This window comes from Charadrius vociferus, unplaced genomic scaffold (genome assembly GCF_000708025.1).
Source record: "Charadrius vociferus isolate BGI_N301 unplaced genomic scaffold, ASM70802v2 scaffold369, whole genome shotgun sequence".
Classification (NCBI taxonomy): domain Eukaryota; kingdom Metazoa; phylum Chordata; class Aves; order Charadriiformes; family Charadriidae; genus Charadrius; species Charadrius vociferus.
Window position 1 is genome coordinate 109786 of NW_009649943.1, and position 20673 is coordinate 130458.

Below are 20673 nucleotides of genomic sequence, written 5' to 3' on the forward strand. Positions count from 1 at the left end.
CTTCTCGTAGCTGAGCTCGTTTTGGACGTGGCTTGGCCAGCAGTTCTCCAAGGGGAGCCCCAGAGCGGCTGGTACGTGCAGGTGAGAGACAGGCGCGCCTGTACGCACATCTGTCTGCAGATTATATTCCATTCCTTTTCCTTTTACAGCTGAGAAAATTGCTATTCGCATTCGCGAGAAAGAAAAAAATCAATGGCAAAGACGGCCTTAATGGCTGCTTCCCTTCAACGCAGCGATGTTATTAATTAACTGACACTGCGCCATAAAAAAAAAAAAAAAAAAAATTGGTAAAAACAATGGGCAAACCCACCGCTGATCCGCTTTCGTGTTGAGAGAAGCGCTATTGCTGTCCCCCCTCACCCTTGATGCTGCGAAGACAGCGCTGGCGTCACCGCGCAGGTGACATGTGTCATCATCAATTAGTCACCAAGAAAAATGGAAAGGGAGGGGGTGGTGGTGGTGGTGAGGGGCAACGGGCTGTTGATTGCAAGAAATTCAATCACCAGCAAACGCTCCCGGAGGAAACGCCGGTCAGTTAATCTCGTCAGCCATCTCCGACCCAGCGAACAATAGCTGCCGCCCACGGAAAAAAACAGGAGTAAAGGGAAGGATTTTTAAAGCAGCCATGGGACGCGGAAGGCATTTCACGGTCAAATACCGACGGCGTTAAATGGCAACCAAAAACGTTGTCATCATCTGCAGTGTTCAAACTGCAGCAGGAGAGCGTGAGCACGTTCCTATTTCCGCAAGTGGAACTCAACGGTGCGGCAGATGTTTCCACTAATGGGAGAGAGCGGCGGGGAGGTCAACTGTTTCCCACTGTTCATGATCAGCTTGTCCTCTTCTTCCTCCCTGTGACCATCAGCTCTCTGGCAATGGCGTCCTCTGCGTGGCTTACTTTCCTTTAGGAAAACTTTAAACTTTGAGCCCTAAAGGGTTTCAAAGTGTTCACCAATGTAACAAAACTGAATAATAGTTTTTGCCAAGGGGGAAAAAAAAGATATAGAAGGAAAATTTTGAAAGGAGGACAGAGTGAGATGTTCTCCTTCTGAGAAATAACCATTTCTTTTAAGGAACACTATAATCATAGAATGGTTTAGGTTGGAAAGGACCTTGAAGACCATCCAGTTCCAACCCCCCTGCCCTGGGCAGGGACACCTCCCACCAGCCCAGGTTGCTCCAAGCCCTGTCCAACCTGGCCTTCAACACCTCCAGGGATGAGGCAGCCACAGCTTCTCGGGGCAACCTGTGCCACAGGCTCACCACCCTCACAGCAAAGAATTTCTTCCTCATATCTCATCTAAATCTTACTTCTTCCAGTTTAAAGCCATTCCCCTTCGTCCTATCACTCCATGCCCTTGGAAAAAGTCCCTCCCCAGCTCTCCTGGAGCCCCTTTAGGCACTGGAAGGGGCTCTAAGGTCTCCCCGGAGCCTTCTCTTCTCCAGGCTGAACCCCCCCCAACTCTCTCAGCCTGTCCTCCCAGCAGAGGTGTTCCAACCCTCGGAGCATCTTCGTGGCCTCCTCTGACCCTCTCCATGGTCAATGACCATGGACCTCTCCAAGGTCCATGACCTTCCTATGTTGGGGGCTCCAGAGCTGGAGGCACTACTGCAGGTGGAGGTCTCACCAGAGCAGAGAGTCTCAGCTTGTTCTCAATGAAACTTTCTGACTTTTGATTCTGAAATATCTTCTCATTGTTAATATTGGGATTATATCTGAGTCAAAACTGCACCGCCTTGTCTTTGTTCCTTAGAGAACCCTGAAAGAGTGCAAGCTTGGAGCACCTACCCAGGGGACCACAACTTGCTGCCACCTTTGAGATTTGGGCACTCTGATGTTGGGTGGACATTTCAGCGAGGCAGAATATGTACTTCAAACATTTGCCCAAACTTAGAGATGTGAGTCAAGACCCACCTCTAAATCTCTTTCACCTCAAGTTAAATTCACAGCAGCACGTAGCCATGGAAGTCCAACATTTAGCACCAACGAGACCTTCGCAGGTCTTCAGTCAACTGCTATTTAAACGTGTAAGAAAATAAAATCTCTGAATTATACTGAACACAACCTCACTGCTGCTCCTCAACTCCCACAGGGTTTTGCTGATGGACGCACAGGAGCCTCCAAGCCTTGACACGGTCAACTCACGCGCACCTTGGAGGCTCTTCCAGGGATGGAGCCTCCTCACCAAACCTGGCCCAGAATGACAGCATCATTTCAAAATTTGCTGCTGCCTTTAATATTTGCGACAAAAACCTTTGCTTTCAGATAAAGGAGGATCTCTGTCTGTGTCAATAAGGTATTTTATAGCTGATTTTAAAAAATAATAATAATGATGCCAAGCTAAGAATCCCAAGTAAAGCAACAAAATGCTTTGGCATCACTCTTTTCTTAACAGCATTTCCCCAAAACGTGGCTAAATGAGGTATTTACTCAGTATTTCAGTTCTTGTGGTTTCTATCCTTATGCACCTAATTTTTCTCAAATACTATACAACAAATCAGTCCATTTCTGTAGCTCAGGTCTCCACCAGACACATTAGTCCTTTTTAAGAGAAGGAAAAAAAAATATATTAGTTCTCAGTGTTCCTCAAAGTTTTGGCAGAAGGTGGCATATGTTACCTGGTTTGTTCAGCAGAATTTTTTATCAAAAATCACTGACACGAGTGGGAATTTTCAAGGCTAATTGTGATGCTTTTGAGGTGATTCTGTGTGCAGCTTTCCTCCTCATCTGAAAAATGGAGAATTGGGAAACCCAGCGTGTTCGCCGTTGGGCAGAGGTTCATACGCTCTGGTCCCAAGCGCAAGAGAAAAGACCACAAAAAAATTATTAAGACCATCTTCAAAGCAGAGTTTAAACAGCATGAAGGAAATAAGGAACAAGACAACAAAGCTAAAGCTGGAGAACGATCCAAAACATAGAGCGCTTCCACCACTGAAGCATCATCTCGTACTCAGTGAGGAGCTTCAGGACCTTATTGGAAGGGCAGCCGTGAAGTGTCAGGGAGGCCAACATCGTGGTGAGCTTTAAAAAAACAGGAATTTATCGTACTTCACTGAAATATCCAGGGATAAGCCTGGCAAACCGACCTCTTCCCACCAGGAACCTGGCCAGCAAGAGGCAGCAGCCTGCAAGCTTGATTTTTTTTTTTTTTAGTCCCCAAAATCAAATCAAAACTTTCTCTTCCTAAACACGCAAGGCTTTGAAAGCTGGTACACGACACGAACAGCTTCAAAGGCAAAAATAAAAAAGGAAAGATACCGGACCTCTCAGTCTTTTAAATGACTTGCCTTTGGTTGGAAACCCCCAAAATCAGTCGTGCGCTGTGTGGCACAGGTCACCACACCAACGCTCCAATGCCGCGTGGGCTTGGAGCATCTCCTTCAGTGGTCCCTCTCCTCCAGCGTACATCTGCTAAGGCTTATTACCTTAATTAACTGGCTGTTTACTAGTTTTATTGCCCTAAAAAACTCTGCTCAGTGTGCCTCAGCCTCCCGCTCACCTCTCTCTTGCAAAGAGGAGATGTATTTCCCCAACTTGCCTTGGCAGCAACGAGCCCGTTCCCAGTCCCGCTCAATTAACGGTGCTCAGGGAGCTGCTCCCCGCGATGAATTTGATCTTAACCAACCCCTACAGCCCCCGCTTCTGCGGCCACACACCGGAATGAACTGAAAAATAAATTAATCAAGACTTTCACAGCAATTTTCCCATGAAGGGATTTTGAGTTGCCCATAGGGCTTCTTAGGTCTTTCGATAAAATGCAGAACCTGCCAACTGCTTTTGCTTTACTGAGCATCTGCCGTGTCTCGGCCACACGAAATCTAAGGGAAGAGCGAAGACAAACTCATGAGCTGCTTTACGGCAAAAACCACCCATCTGTAAAGGACCGGTTTTTGACCTACACCAAAATCATCTACGTATTGACAACACGGCCAAAACCAAACATCTCTCTCACGCTGCTCCTCTTTTCCCATCTGCACAACGAAATTTTTATGCTTATTTTTCATTGCTTTTTTTAGGACATGAATCACAACATACAGCGTTCCTCGGGCAGGCAATAAAGAAGTTCCCAAATCACTTGGTTTGAGACAGGACTCAACGTGTAAGGAAATTCAGTAACACTACAGCAATTTTCCCGTGAAGGGATTTTGAGTTGCCCAACGGAAGCCTGTCACCCACAGGGCTTCTTAGGTCTTTCGATAAAATGCAAAACCTGCCAACTGGTTTTGCTTTACTGAGCATCTGCCATGTCTCGGCCACATGAAATCTAAGGGAAGAGCGAAGAAGAACTCATGAGCTGCTTTATGGCAAACAACACCCGTCTGTAAAGGACCAGTTTTTGACCTACACCGAAATCATCTACGTATTGACAACACGGCCAAAACCAAACATCTCTCTCACGCTGCTCCTCTTTTCCCATCTGCACAACGAAATTTTTATGCTTATTTTTCATTGCTTTTTTTAGGACATGAATCACAACATACAGCGTTCCTCGGGCAGGCAATAAAGAAGTTCCCAAATCACTTGGTTTGAGACAGGACTCAACGTGTAAGGAAATTCAGTAACACGTAACTCTCGGGTCTTACAGAAATACAAGTACCAAAAGAGACTGATGAGGATCTAAGAGGTCTTTTTCCATCTCCAATTGCCCAGGTGCCACGACTAATTTGCTCTTACCACTACCTTTTTCCTGACATAGGAATTACATCAGTTCAGTCACTTTGAATTTCCTATCCGGCCCATCATTTTATCGTACCGTCTGTGTAAAATCGCATGAAATCAATGCTACCATCCAGCTTGAAAATAAACAGAGAGAAGGGAAACATCTGAGTCCAAGTTTCCTGGAAAGTGCAAAGTGAGATTTTAAAAAATCCAGACAGCTCGCGAACGCTTCCTTTTTTTTGTGAGGCATATGCCACCACCTTTGGCGAGACACCGGGAGAGAACCGTGGAGGAACGGGGTCAGCCGTGAAATCAGCCAACAACTCGCAGATGCGCAGTCCACGGTGCAGCCTCAAAAGCTCCACGTCCCCCAGGTTGATAGCAAAGCTATACGTAGGGGTCCTGGAGGGACCCACCTTCCCATTCCCACAGCTGCCCACCACCTGGGGACATCCACCTCTGGGACTGACTCTGGTGGCCCTTCTCTGCCCACCTTCCAGTTTTCAAGTGATTCAAAATCTTTGCTCCTCACCTTTTCTGTACGCGTTTGAAATTGCTCAACTGAGAATGAAGAACTCCAAAGGAGAGGAAGGAAGGTGAGAGGCAGACGGATGGACACCCAGATGGTACGCCCACACCACCCTTATTTCTTCAGCAGCCTAAAATGTCCTACAAACCAGCAGTGAAAACCTGTTTTTGAAGACCACAGAATCATAGAATGGTTTAGGTTGGAAAGGACCTTGAAGTCCATCTCATTCCAACCCCTGGTGCCATAGACAGGGACGCCTCCCACTAGACCAGGTTGCCCAAGGCCACCTCCAGCCTGGCCTTGAACACCTCCAGGGATGGGGCCTCAACAACCTCTCTGGGCAGCGCAGCCATGATGCGATGAGATGGCACAGAGCGCCGTGTGGCAATCATGGCGGCGTATCGGCACGCCGTGGTGGGTCAGCACATCCAGCGTCATCCCACAGCTCCGCTGGCACCTACCTCGCTGCTCATCAAAGCACCGGGAGCTCAAACGGGTCTGTCAGGAGCGAGACAAAAAGTCTGTCGCAAAAGAGTGGTCGCCTTAATAGAGGAAGACGTGTTTAACGTACAGGAAAGGCAATGCCTACCTGGGATAAGAGCGTTGCGTGGGGTTTTTTCTTCTCCCCGTGTCATAGAAATGACTGGTTTAATAAAACCTGCGAACCTTCAGCGGAGTAAGCAAAATCAGCCAGGAGCTGGAAAACTTCCAGGTGCCCTGTACGAGATGCTCATCGCACACCGAGGCATCTCGAGGATAGCGCTTTTAAGAGAGAAAGATTTGCAGTTGCTTTGACCTTCCACACTTTTAAAAATAAACTATATGGCTGCGGCCAGCAGACGAATAATTTGTGCAGAGGTAATTTTTTTTCACAGTAAAAGGTTCTCACAATCAGCAGATGACCCAGCCGTTACCTCCCAGGGAAGCGGGCAGGCTCAGCACCCCGCTGCGCACGTACCTTCAGGAGCTCACAAAAGGCATATCTATTACTGCTGAGACAGACATGGGCTCCACTCGTAGATAACACGACAAAAGTGCGAATAAACTCACTACAGTCATCCTGGTACATGTGTTAGTTTTAGGAAGATGGTTATGCTGAGCCTCCCCTCCCAGCCTGCCACCCCGGTTCCACATCAGGCCGAAGGAGCTCAACATCCAGCTCTGGGGCCACCAACAGCAGACGGACATGGACCTGTTGGAGCGAGGCCAGAGGAGGCCCCAGAGATGCTGGGAGGGCTGGAGCCCCTCTGCTGGGAGGACAGGCTGGGAGAGTTGGGGGGGTTCAGCCTGGAGAAGAGAAGGTGAAAAAGGGGAGACCTCAGAGCCCCTTCCAGTGCCTAAAGGGGCTCCAGGAGAGCTGGGGAGGGACTCTTGGTCAGGGACCGGAGCCATAGGATGAGGGAGAACAGTTTTACACTGAAAGAGGGGAGATTGAGATGAGATATTGGGAAGAAATTCTTTGCTGTGCGGTGGTGGCCCCTGGCGCAGGTTGCCCCGAGAAGCTGTGGCTGCCCCATCCCTGGAGGTGTTCAAGGCCAGGTTGGACTGGGCTTGGAGCAACCTGGGCTGGTGGGAGGTGTCCCTGCCCAGGGCAGGGGGTTGGAACTCGATGGTCTTCTGACTCTCACCGTTCTATGGTTCTATGATACTTCACGACCCCAAAGGTTTGGCTACAAGGCACTAATCGCTGCTTCTTCCATAGAAATTTCCTACAATTTCCTGAGCTCCTAGCGGGCAGTGGTGAGATGGGAAGGATATTTTCTCCTGTGCTGGGGGGAAGAGTGAGTCATAGAAAATAGAAAATAATTCCATTTCCATAGACTATAATATGTAGTGAGCAACGGTCTCACTAGAACAGTGGGGAAAAAATGGCATCGCTCCCTGGTCCTGGATGATACTGGAGAGCGTATCTACTCCCAAAGCATCTCATTCATCACGCCTACAGCACCAGATCCACATTATTCAGCACTTCCTTCCCCAGAAGCCCCCAGAGATGCAAAGTCCACACCAAGCCTGTGCCAGGCAGAGGGAGGGGACAGGAGGATGGTGCCGTAGGAGTCTCAGCTCTGTCGGTATACAAGATATAACGCAGGCACTGTCCCAGCGGGGTGATGGGCTGCCCATTCAGCAGGTCCAGGACTCAAAAGACTGATGGACACCAGAGAAGCAAAATACCAAAGGGCTTCTTGTTGACATCTGTCCTCCGGCATCCATCGGCTTGGAGAAGTGAAATTACAGCTGCTGCTAAACTGCAGGAGACCGAAGCACTGACCTCACCTCATCCTAAAGAGAGACTCAACACAAAATTAAATATTTCATTGACTATTGGAATGGCCACACACAGAAACGGTAAAAAGTCCTTACCCCTAAAATCAAAAATTTCAGCCCTGGATTGGAACCCCTGTATGAAATCATCTTTCATGGCACTTTTTGCCATTTTATATTTTTAACTTTGATTTTCAAGCAAAGAAAGCCTAATGATCATCCCGTCCACCTGTCTTATCAACCCTCTGTGACAGCTGTTGCTTTTTGGCCAATTCCAACCAAATTTCTCAAGAGATGAGGGATCTCAAATAAAGGAAGTCCTCACAAGTTTAATGAAAATCAATTCATGGGTGCGACGTCCCCACTGATCAAAAAGTAGATGGGAACTCAATGACTTGAGCCTGACGTACGGGCTTGGCACCAAAAATTGCTCCCCTGTCAGCTGTCTCTTGGTGGCGGTACTCGGGGCCACCAAAAGTGGTGGGGCTGATTGCATTTACATCTGCTGGGCCCCTGAGATCCGCTCCAGGGGTGGGAGAAAGGGTCAGAAAAAGGAGCCCAGCGAAGGTGACTGCGGTTTCGAGGCACAGACTTGTAGGACGCAAGTCTATAAGAAAGCAAACTTCATCGGTTACGCTGCTCCCAAAACAATTGTTCCACAATACGAGTGAGAAAATTAGTAATTAAGAGGATTCTCAACATGAGAGAATTAGTGCCTCCAATCTATAATAAACCTATTAGAAAGCTCAACGGCAGATCCTGCTGCCACTGGAAAATAAAAAGAGTCAGCAGAGATTTTAGCGCCCTGTCCTTTCTAAAAATTATCTCCCCCTAAGCCAGTTGAAAACATAGCAATCAGAGGGGTTGAATACTAATTGTGAGATCATTATCACGGTAGAAAGCACTGAAAAAAAAAAACAAACAAACCGCAATATGTTACCTTAAAAAATATGTAAGTTCTTTTTTTTCAGGATATTGAATTTATAGATAAAAAGCAGCAAGAAACCAGCAGAACTAATCTATACATTACTGAAACTCACTGCGCCCCATTAGAAAAGCAGTTACTCTGAGACAACAGGAATGATATTTATAGCGGTGTGTAGTGATACTAATAGTTTGGTTAGCGCTATCCACTTTGCCATAGATTTCAAAAGAATTATACATAATAGTGGTAGTTACGGTCGCATCTTAAAAATTGCTGGCTTTCTGCCATTCTAATTCTCTATTCAATCACCTGTAATTTTCAACCTTTTTCTCACCTATTACGTTGCAATTTTTCAGCAGAGAACCGCCCACTAGTATTTTGTGAGCAGAAGGATAACGGAGGACCTAATGGGAGGAATATTTAACTCGGTACAGGGGAAAAAAAATACTATGAAACTACTTTACTTTATATAGGAGTGACTGAGTCAAAATTTGAACGATCACGAGGGGCGTCTGGAATTATTTTGGTTGAAGTTCCACATTATTGAAGAAAAATCCCATTCCAGCTGGACAAATGGGCACAGTGAGCATGTGGGATGTGCCAGTGAAGAAGACCCTGATGTCCTCTACGTGCACGAGGCTGAGCCCTCGCCGAGGAACGCCGAGTGCCACCCAAAACAATTTACAAAACCCACAAGTGATGGAGGCAAGGTGGGCAGGAGTGGAGGTCCCGTGTGAGCCAACACGGATGGGCACCATCAACGAGAGAAGTGATGGGTGATGGTCAACCAAGACAGCATCTTCTGGGGAAGCCTGTCCGCATCACAGAACGGTTCAGGTTGGAAAGAATCTTTAAAGGCCATCTAGTCCAACCAATGAGCAGAGATATCTCCAACTAGATCAGAGCACCATCCAACCTGACCTGGAACGAGCAGAGACATCTCCAACTTGATCAGAGCACCATCCAACCTGACCCGGAATGTCTCCAGAGATGGGGCATCTTCACTGCTCTTAAGCTTCTCCCCGCGCATCCTGTTAAGAGCCGTTAGGCTTCCGTCTGCCCAAGCACCTCTGTTCTTGCGTACTGCAAGTTGCAGAAATAATCCATGGAAGACCTTAGAAGGATGAGAGCAAAGCAGAGCTGATGTTTGGGAGCACAGGCTCGGGGAACTTCAGAGGGACGGGGAGGTGAGGCAGAGACATAAAATGGAATATAATAGAATAGACAGCAGAGAGAACCAAACAAAATCACTCTTTACACACAACTCCATACAACCTGTACGTAAAGTTTCCCTTTTAAACCTCTAAGACCTTCACCGCTAGAGTAAACATTTTCTGAATAAGGAAATCTATCGTGTCCCTGGTGCTCCCAAAAAACTGGGGAGAGACGCTGCCCGCAGGGATGCTGAGATACCCTCACTACCTCCCCAGGGCTGACAAGCGCTGGAAAGCTGAGCAGCTCTGATGCTGGAGTCGGAGTTTGCTACAGAGGGGCTGGCTGCTATAAGCTGTATCAACAGAATTCTTATCAACTTTGACAAATATTAATCCATAATTCAGGTGTTTTTTTAGTACAGTTAATATTATTTTTTTTTTTCTAAAGAAGTTGACAACCCAATCCTCTTCTCCCGGCTCCGTTCCGTGGAGAACATAATCGCAGCGCTTTGGTTTGAAATGTTGCTGGCGTGCTTTATCTCCCGGATAATGCTTTGAAATAAAATAGCATTTCTCCGCAGAAAAAATTGGAGGACTAAAGAAAGCACCCTTCCTTTTGAAATATTAAATGTAATTTTAGTTTGAACTGCTATGATTAAAAAAAAAAAAAGAAGAGCTGCTGTGGCTGGGGTTAGGGTTCCTCATCATATAAGACAAACTTAAAGCGAGTTTATAATTGTGAGGGAGCTTTAAATAATTGAACAGTAAGAGACAGCATGGGAGGGTGTGTTTTTATTGTGTAATAACATCGCAGGATTCATTATTCATAATAATTATGATTATTAGTCTTGCAAGTTTTATAGTGTTTCCTTTGAAAATTACAAGAGTGAGCGTACAAGGAAAGAGAATTTAGAATAACACAGTTAATTTGCTTTTAGTTTATTACATTCCCCTGCATTAAGTCTGTTACCAGAGGGAATAGTCCTCTAACACGCAAAAGCAGAGAAAACAAACTCCTTAATAAAAAAAAATTAACTCCTCTACAGCTCAGTTTAAAATAGTAATGATTTAGCACCTCTTTGTCCCCAAGTCAAGGGCAAACTCTGTGTTGTTTTCAAAGCTACAAAGGTAGCCCACGTAAATCCAGAAAGAATTAAAAATTACAGGAAAACATTTGATGGTGGAGGGATGAATTACGATATCCTTATTCACACCGAACCGTGCTTACGCTGTCAACGCTTTGATATCACCGGGGCTCTCCGTGCTCCGCGTTATTATTCAGAGCCAGACAGAAGTGGTTTTCCCGTCTTGAGAAGAAATTTGAGATAAAAGAGAGAGAGAGACGTTTCCGCATTCGGATGAGCCCAAGAGCTTTAGAGGTTTTTTCAAGGAGAAAGGGAGAGGGAGCTGCTGCCCGGAGCTGCGGGATACGCCCTTGTAAGAACCAGTCTCCAGCCCCATCATCCCCACCAAAAACAGCATCCCACCTTCACGCGCTCTTGGACAAGGGACAACTCATCGGCTCTGCCATCATTAACAAGTGGCAGCGCTAACGGCGAGGCTGGAACCGGAGAGACATCAGTGGAGATGGAAAATAGCTGAACGCGTCCCTCTTATTAATAACATGAATTATAATGGCAAAAGTTGAAAAAAAAAGCAACGGAACAAAACACAATGAAGTTGGTTCAAGAACAAGAAGGTTTTCCAGTTGAGTTATTTCAAGCTGCAGTTGAGACGACGGAAAACGAAATAATTTTTCTCCCCCCCCACACTCATGAAAGATGACTCGCCAACGATCACAGTCAGATATAAACAATCGCCAACTCCATCGGCGGAGTTATTTTCCAGCTATTTGCCGATGGGAAAACGGAACCAGGTATTTTCCCTCTCTTCAGCAGAGGCTGCGAGGGCTCAAACCTCTACTTATGGAGGTTTAATCTTGGCTTGAAATTTTAAAGTCGGACTGAAACTTTGCTCTGCCGTGCTTGGACAGGACGCCCAGCCAAATATGGAGGAAACCTGCACTTTTTTTTGTAATTTCCCATGATTTTCTGCAAGCTTCATCATTTAAAATGGAAACTGCCTGAATGACTAAGGGAATAATGGAATTTTCTCCACCCAAAGATTTCATAGTCCTGAGAACAGATTTTTTGCTTCTAAAACAATACAAAACTTTTCATGTTTTATTTACAATGGGAGACAAATTACTCAGACTTTCAAGTGGGATGAGTGTTTTTTTGGAAGGAGAAAGCAATAACTGCATTTCTGAAAGGCTTCAAGAACTCAGAGAGCTTCAGAAAAATCTTTTGATGGATCTCGCTGAAAAAAACCTGGATTCTCTGACTCCATACGATAAAGGGGATAGAATATAAATCAGGAATTTTGACTTTTAAAAATGACACCTGATATTGAATTCCGGAAAGCCAAGCGCTACCAGCATAGCACGCTACGATAATGAAAACTCAAAGCAGCCAGAAAAGGAATGGAAACAGAATGCATTTTTTTTACATTAAAAAAAAGAGAAACTTGTTTCATGCAGAAAAGGGAACCATTATTTAAAAGAAAGAAAAAAAAAAACAAAACAACATCCTTCTTAAAACCTCACTGACTCCTTGCAGAGTGTGATGACAAAGATCATTACGGTATGGGTAAGCCGGGTGATAGATTCTCCACAACAAGTATGGACATGTAAGCATGAGAGAAAAAGAAAGACTTGGCAAACTGTCTGCACAAACCCTGGAGTCGAAGGAACAGATAAGGAAAAATAAGAAAAGATTACTCAGGTCTTTGTAGAAAGACTCAGTAATTGACTGCTATGCCTGAGGAGCCGAATAAAGCACAAGATATATCTTAAAGGTATTCAAGACCCATAAATAAGCTTTATTTGCGTGTCGTAATGTAAAAATGTCACACCATGCCATGTGTTCCCAAATGTCAGGCTAGCAACTAGTCACCTTCAGGAACAGCTAATTTTTCTCACGGAATCAGAAGCCCGTGAGAACAGAGGCAGGGAGCACGTGCCGGCGACTACCTGATCCATTGGAAGCCCCTCCAAAGGAGCGGCATCCTTTGTTTTCGCACAGTAGCCTTGGACAACTGGAGTTGTGTTCCCTGAAAATAAAGATGGCTTAAAGAGAGGAATATTTCTCAGCGTGGCGAGGAAGACACTAGCCCTTAAGCTTCCTTAAGAGAGGGAAGGATGAGAGAAAAAAATTGCTAATAATGACACTAAATACCACAAAGCTGTGGCTGCCCCATCCCTGGAGGGGTTCAAGGCCAGGTTGGACGGGGCTTGGAGCAACCTAGGCTGGGAGGAGGTGTCCCTGCCCAGGGCAAGGGGGTTGGAACTAGATGGTCTTCAAGGTCCTTTCCAACCTAAACCATTCTATGATTTTACGAAATACCATCCTGGTGGCTATTACAAGCATGGATGAACATCCTGTTGGAGCCTGAGGAGGTTCTACTGCTTGAGAAGGTCTTCCCTCCTACCACGGATGGGAAATGCAAGGTGGTGTCATGAGTGGGAGATGAGTCTCTCCCCGGGAGCTGTTGCCAGTCAGAGCCTTCCTAAGCAGTTCCAGCCTGGGGCTCTCTTTCTAGGAAGAAATAAGGACGACAACAGACGTCACTACATCCAGAAGTAGTCTTGGAGATGTTTATGAAAGTCACCTACATGTTGGAATCGTGACTGCTAAGCAAAAGGAAGAAATGCAGTGCACAAGCTGCGTTTTAGGAGATATTCACGTGGCATCGAGGGTGGTGACTTGGTCCAGCACTTGGGGAGTAGACACGAGACATGGAGACATCGCTCATGCAGAGGCAACCGCTCGTCAACAATGGGGAGCCTACATGTGTCCTGCAGCTCAGGCTATTATTACCCATCTTTTGACACCAGGTCACATTGGTCTCACTGACTAAATACAACTATTTTTCTCTAATAAAGAAGAAATGAGTAAAAATACAGAACTGCTATTTCGGAATGATTCTGCATGATAGAGCAAGAATGAGCCAAGAATCAACGTTTCCTGTAAACAAAAGCAAAACAAGCCAAAAAAAAAACAAAACCCCAAGAGAAGAGAACAAATCCCCCCCATATGATTGGAAACGGCGTGGCTGCATGTTTGCGTAGCTCCACCGCGCTGGTTTCTAAGCAGGAAATTATCTGTGGCTGATCACGAGAATACTAAATCAAAATCTAAGTACAGAAACCGTTTCACGTGCTTGTCCTCAGCAAAAGACCGCAAAAAGCACGCGCCGAGCATGAGGGTAAACGAGAACGATAGGGTTAATGAGCAGCACGGCTTCGTGTGGCGGCCAGAGTTGGGGTCGGGCGCTCGTCCCGCCTGCAGCGGGTTTAAGCTCTCAAAATTCAAGCTAATCATGACATTTGAATGATTCTATTTTTTTTTTCCCCTCCCTCCACCAGACACATCAAATTCCTTCACGTCCGTTCCATTTGGCCCAAAAAGAAATGAACCCACTTATTTCTTGATAAATTTGTGAATCCAACCAGAAATGTAATCAAGCAGAGAGGCCTGCAGAAATCTATAGCTCCGGCCCTAACCATTCCAAGTGATTCGAAGGTTTGAGTTATTCTATACGGGAGCAATTCAGTGCAGCACACCGGGGCTGATCTGCATGTCAATAATCCACCAGGAGGGCCTGAAACAATGAGAGGCTGCTGCTCGTTTCGCAGCCCCGAAGAGGCCGTTCTGCTTCGTCTCTCTCACCGTGTTGCCACACAACTCCCCTTTTCACCTCCTTTCCAAAAAGAGCTTCATGTCGACGTATAGACCTTCCCTCTCCCTGCTCCAGGTTGGCCCACATAAGAGCCAAAGAGCAAAATCGTTTTGGTTTGCTTATTATACGGAATTACCTTTCCATACAAAGACTGCTAACTTATGCAGGAGCCAGTCCTCCGGGGAACGCATTATGTTGCCGGCAAACATTTGCTATTCTCTTGCATGCTAACCATCTTCTACACGGCAGAAAACAGCCATTTAAATCTCATTCCATTTCTCGTGGCACAGCTCAGAGGCGGCAATAAGGGAAGGGGGACGTTTTCGTTAAAAGCGGGTATTGTTTTCTAACTGGGCATTTGAAACAAATCCCACCGACAGGTGCTGTTAAGGTGTATTTGGCTGAAAGTCATTGAATCCACATGAAAATGAATATATTATGTTTTGTTACCATCAGAAAGGGACACAGGACAACGCTAACTATATATTCTCGGTGTGTTTTCTTAGGTTGTGAGCTGAAAAAGGATTATAGACTTGAAGAAATAATAGAATCATAGAATGATTTAGGTTGGAAAGGACGTTGAAGTTCATCGAGTTCCAACCCCACTGCCATGGGCAGAGACACCTCCCACTAGACCAGGTTGCCCAAGGCCACCTCCAAAAAAACCCTTTAGGGCCTGGAAGGCCACGATAAGATCCCCCCGGAGCCTTCTCTTCTCCAGGCTGAACCCCCCCGACTCTCTCAGCCTGTCCTCCCAGCTGAGGTGCTCCAGCCCTCGGATCATCCTCGTGGCTCTCCTCTGGACATTCTCCAGCAGGTCCATGCCCTTCTTATGTTGGGGACTGCAGAGCTGGAGGCAGTACTCCAGGTGGGGTCTCCCCAGAGCAGAGTAGAGGGGCAGAATCCCCTCCCTTAACCTGCTGGCCACACTTCTTTTGAGAAAATTGCAAACTTCACAGCGTAGTTATTTATGTGATGATCCCTAAATGAAAAGCGAGTGGTTTGATACAGTTTCCAATTCATATACTGAAATAAAGCTTTTTTTTTTTTTTAAAAAAAAAAAAAGGAAAAGAAAAGATAAGACTTGTTTAATGCAAAACACTCCTTTAACCAGTATACCATTTTCTGCTTTAGAGACTGTGCTTTCTTTCGCAGGTCACGGGGGTAATGTAAGAAATGGCAGGCAGACAAACTGCCTCTGGCACAACTCAGGAGTAGACCAAAGAGTACATTCCAACAGTGGTCACACCAGAATAATTCTCCCAAGCCCGGTGCAATGGTGAAAAAAACCCCAATGTGTTAGAATAAAAATCAGCAGCGACTGATAAGAAAATAATCTATCAGAAGTTCACTCTAAACTGGAAAGACAAAACACATCCCCACCGCTCCAGGGCCGGCAATGGAAACATGTAACTTACTGAAAGCAGAAGAGAATAGTTCTTATCATCAAGATTTAGATCGGATTAAAGAGTTGGGGATGGGGGTGGGTTATGAATGGTGTTTTAAGGGTCAGCTTGGCTCCATTTGCTTTATAATGCATGCTAAAACTTCCACTTAGTCAAGTAAAGATAATTTTTAAGATTAAAAAAATTCCTAAATACCGCTTTTTTAGACTTTGCGAACTCCATGTGCGACAACGCCAACAAATGGTGGCTGAAACCCGCGGACGCCCTACGTGCTGCGACTGCGGAGTCTTGAGACGGGAGGGGATCTTCATCAGTTCGGAAGGACCAGGCGAGGGCAGGTTTGAAGCCGACAAAGCCTTCAGCGCAAGGAAAATACCTACCTTTGGGCTATCCAACAGAGGTTAGAAAGCGAGCGGTATCGCGGGAGAACCGTCTCAGTCCGGCGCTTGCTCACGTCCTAAAGCTGCCATGTCTAATGCTTTAAACGCCGTTTCCTTCGCAACCTCCGCTCTTCGGATAATTGCGTACACTCAAGCGGTAGGTCAGGGGGGACGCCGTTGTCCTATACGTGCCAAGTCGAAGAAAATTAATTTCCTTACCAAAAGAAAGGAAGAGCTGGCAAGACTGACGTTAAACAATATTGATTCTGCGGCACAAGGGTCTCGAAAGCAGAGCCAAAACAAACAAGCGTGCTTTTGGATCCAGCATCCATAATATATCCATAATATATCACTGGCCCAGATGGATCTGAAACGGCTCAGCAGAGGACGCGGCTCTTTTCCTTCTCCTTGCTGCAGCGAAAAGATGCGCAAAGCTCCCGGTTGAAAAAAAAAAAAATTAAAAAAAAATCGTAACAAGTCATGTGTAGAGCAGAATTCAGCCCCATAGTTCTAACAAAAGAGAAGACACTGGGAAAATACTCATGCATATCTGATGCTGACGGAAAGCCAGGGTGTGACTAACATATTGGAAAAGTGTTTTCCTCTTCGTACGGAGACTGCCCCGGCAAATAATTCCATGAAGGTTACAAAGACCTTGCATTGCAGCTCCTGTAAAGGAACAGCTGTCTACAAACAGACTTGCAAATGTACTTCTGCATCTCATTTTTCTTTTTTTTTTTTTTTATTTAATTTAAACCTTTAGTAGTACTTATTTATTTCAACAGCTCCCTTCTGTTAGCATCAACTATAGCTCCTTCCCCTCCATCTCTTCAGAGATTTCCATAGCAGAGGAGTTTTCTATAACGGCATCTTCAGCACCCCGTTTAAAAAAAAAAAAATAAGTGAGAGTACACTACACTTCATTAAACGTGACAATCACATTCCTCCACACAGTTGGTCTCACAGAAAGCATTCTGTCGAATCCAGCTACCTACACTCTCTTTAACTTATCAACACAAACAATGAATTTTGTTGTGAGACGGGAAGGGCAAAATATGCCTTTTCGCCCTCCCACTAAGGCTCCTGGAAGAAGAAAACACCTTTCCCTCCACCGGTAACACCCGTCCTCTCCAAAATCCCAATTTTAATGCCTGAAAGTAGTTCCAACAAAAAAATAGCAAACTTTACAATTCAGAATTGTTTTCATTTTTTTCTGAATTTTTCTTTTTTTTCTGATATTTTTCATTTTTTTCTGAATTTTTTCATTTTTTCTGATTTTTTTTTCATTTTTTCCTGATTTTTTTCATTTTCAATCATTTCTTTTTAACTTAATTTCGGTTTTGCCAACTCAATGAAAATCTTTTAGCTTAAAACAACCCAAAAAAAAAAATTCCGGACTCGCCGCAGATTCTGCGCTCTCTATCGTGCTTAAATGACTTGTGTTTAGCTGAAAGGTATCTCAGAGAAAGCCAACTGAACCCCTTCTCGGAGAAAGCCACCCAGCCCTGACGGCAGAGGTGGTCTCGAGCGCGCTATGGGGAGACATCACAGCAGCTCCCTCCTCCCGCTCATTAATCCTCTGCTTACATACCCCAATTAATGCACTTAATGCATCAGCCCTCTTCTTCATGGCACTCATGGGGATTCCTGTTTGAAGGCATCGTTTCTCCTCCGTCCTTCGCAGAGCTATTGCTTTCTACAGGATTTCTTTAGGTCTTGCCTACTTTCTTATTCCTATATATATTTTTTATTATTATTATTTTGTAATTGCCTATAGTTAAAACACGTTGTTTGAATAGACTTTGTTCACTGCCCAATTCACCCCCTGTATCTTTCTCTAAACCCATTTAACTCCAGTAATAATCAGTTCACGTTGATTTTCAGGTAATCGCTCTTAGGCGCTGAACGGCATCAGGGCCAATGGCCATCTCTACCCAACGCCACCATCAACGTACCCACCCAGGGATGGTTCCCAAGTCAAGAGCCAATTTTTAAACCATTAAACCATTAGCAGCAAACAGTGTTTATGTTTTGAACGAGGACATCAGGCAGCTCCAGCCGAGCACCTTCCAGGCACCTGAGCCTACATGGTGCTCTCTATCACATCAGGGAAGGGGATCCAGTTGGGTTCTCAAGGCATCATTTTCCGTAGAGCCCTCTCATTTCTAGACAGCTACTGTTTTCTCACTCAAGATTTAGCCTGAGAATCAGCGTTGATAGATCGGAATTCCCCGCTACGTGAATTCTGTGGTTTGCTCAGTCCACCTGTAGCTTCCCTCCAGAAATCCCACAGGGAACAGCAGCTTACAGCCTTGCGCAATACTAGGTTGTTTTACTCATATCCAATCAAATACAGATGTTTTGATTTCTTCTCTCCTTTTAGTATGTTCATGCTAGTGACACTTGAGATCAACTGGTGGGGTTTTTTTTAATCAAAACTCCTTTCTCCTTTCTTTTCCTTCCCAGCACATTCTCCTTCCTTTCCGAAGCCCATCACGTCAATGTCAGCAGAAGAACCCGCTTCTTCGCAACCCTACACATACTTTTTCCTCTTGTCCTGCTTTAAATGATCCAACCTCACCTCTTAATTCTGCTACTCGTCTTCAGTATTTCCTGCCTGACTTTTGGGGTATCTATTTAATCATGAACATCCACTTCAATAAGTCTACAATCATATTGTCCTTCTCAGCCACGTTTTAATTACTTCTACCCCTTTACAAAACCTCCTGTTGGGGAGAGCATCTGTCATTCGTTTTGGTGGTCACCTCACCCCAAACCACGACACAATACTTCTTTGTGAAAGAAACAATCAGAAATAATATCCTGCATGATGAAGTCACTACGATGGTTTTTGCTTCCTTATGTCAATACAAGAATCTTGAGCGAACATTGCAATGTTCGCTTTATTTTATCATTACAAAAAGCAGTTCAACCATTTGCCTCAGTATCAAACCTGTTGCTGGAGGACTTAAACGCCCTTTGCTATTTACCGCTCCGTCATTCTGTCCTCTTATACTCAATACATTCTACGCGTTAACTTTCCGAATCTCCTCCTTTCACACACATGACCATAACAAGGGCGGCGCAGACACCACGAATAATAAAACCCAGGTGGTGTTTCATACAGCTGCACTACGCTGCTTTAGAAACCCATTTCAAAGCCACTGGGATGAGCCTATCAGCCAGGACAAATGTTTGTCCTGCCAGCGACTGCTGCGGGTGGCCCAGAGGCAGACACCCAGGGCCCTAATGACCCCAAAACCCCCTAATGACCCAAAAAAGCCATGGGTACTAAGTCACAGCATGTGGACTGCTCATCTACGTGCAACAGGAATAACTTAAGAGAACCTCATAAATTCATACGACCTAAGTAATAGAATCATAGAATGGTTTGGGTTGGAAGGGACCTTGAAGATCATCGAGTTCCAACCCCCTGCCCTGGGCAGGGACACCTCCCACCAGCCCAGGTTGCTCCAAGCCCCGTCCAATCTGGCCTTGAACACCTCCAGGGATGGGGCAACCACAGCTTCTCTGGGCAACTTGTTCCAACTTGGACTTTTCACAGAATCATAGAATTGTTGAGGTTGGAAGAGACCTTCAAGATCATCAAGTGGCCACACTTCACAATAAAACACATCAACTGATACGACGGATTGCACTATTCAATTTGTGTCTATTAAATATACATTTTCCAGATTGACGCAGAAGTAACTGGTGGAGATTCCTGACGTCAGCCCTCTGCGTAATCACACTCAGCAAATACAGAACATGCAATAAAGCAAATCTGGGGGAAAAAAAAACCCAGACCTACCCAAAGGTCCCACCTCTTACCGGGGATTCTTCAGGACAGGACACTCAGAGCGACAGTTGAGCCGACAATACCGGGCTCAGCACCAGCACCAGAGCCCGGCAGCACCGTAACTCAGTAAATTCAGCCCAACCTCTTCACAGATCTAATGGACTGTTGTTAACGTACACAGATATACACTGCCCACACGCGTCAATGACTGCAGACACAACCGAGCGTACAGCAGAGGAAGAAAATGGTTTGCCGTGCCGTTTGACTGCCGATTCTCCCCATTGCAGCAAATCACCCCAAAGCAGCTTTTCCAGAAACCAGAATCTAAAGAAGTTTTCAAGATTCAGACTTGGGTCTGAAGTCTAAACTTTTTTTTTTTTCTGTGCTGGGAAACATTAAAACCCAGAAACCTGAGAGGTTAAGAGGTACGCTAACCAAAGAATCAGAAGGAGAGGGCGGGAGGGCAGTGATGGCCGGCGATGGGCACACAGGGTTTTCCCCTCATGCCTGCACACGTCGCACCAAAACCCAAAACATGAGTTTTCCTGCTCAAGTGCTTGACCCCATTATGTACCCACGTGGAAACTTGATGCTAAAATGTATCATTCCACAGCAGAAGGATGTTGGCGTTTCAGCCCATTTATTAGCCTGTTTCACCATAGGGTGTCACGGTTTAACCCCGGGCAGGACCATGCGGCCGCTTGCTCACCCCCTCAACTGTGATGGGGGAGAGAATCGGAAGGGTGAAAGCGAGGAAAAACTCATGGGTTGAGATAAAGATGGTTTGATAGGTAGAGCAAAAGCCGCACAAGGAA

At 45.5% G+C, this 20673-nt stretch overlaps 1 protein-coding gene across 1 annotated transcript in view; it reads right to left on the reverse strand.

Moving 5' to 3' along the window:
* Positions 1 to 20673, reverse strand: part of LOC104292115 (netrin receptor DCC-like) — a gene marked incomplete at its 3' end in the record, with an annotated part of 148076 nt that overhangs the window by 102272 nt on the left and 25131 nt on the right. The window contains exon 4 of the mRNA XM_009891438.1: positions 18474 to 18500. Coding sequence (XP_009889740.1) covers positions 18474 to 18500 — 27 coding nt within the window. The remainder of the gene's footprint in view (positions 1 to 18473; positions 18501 to 20673) is intronic.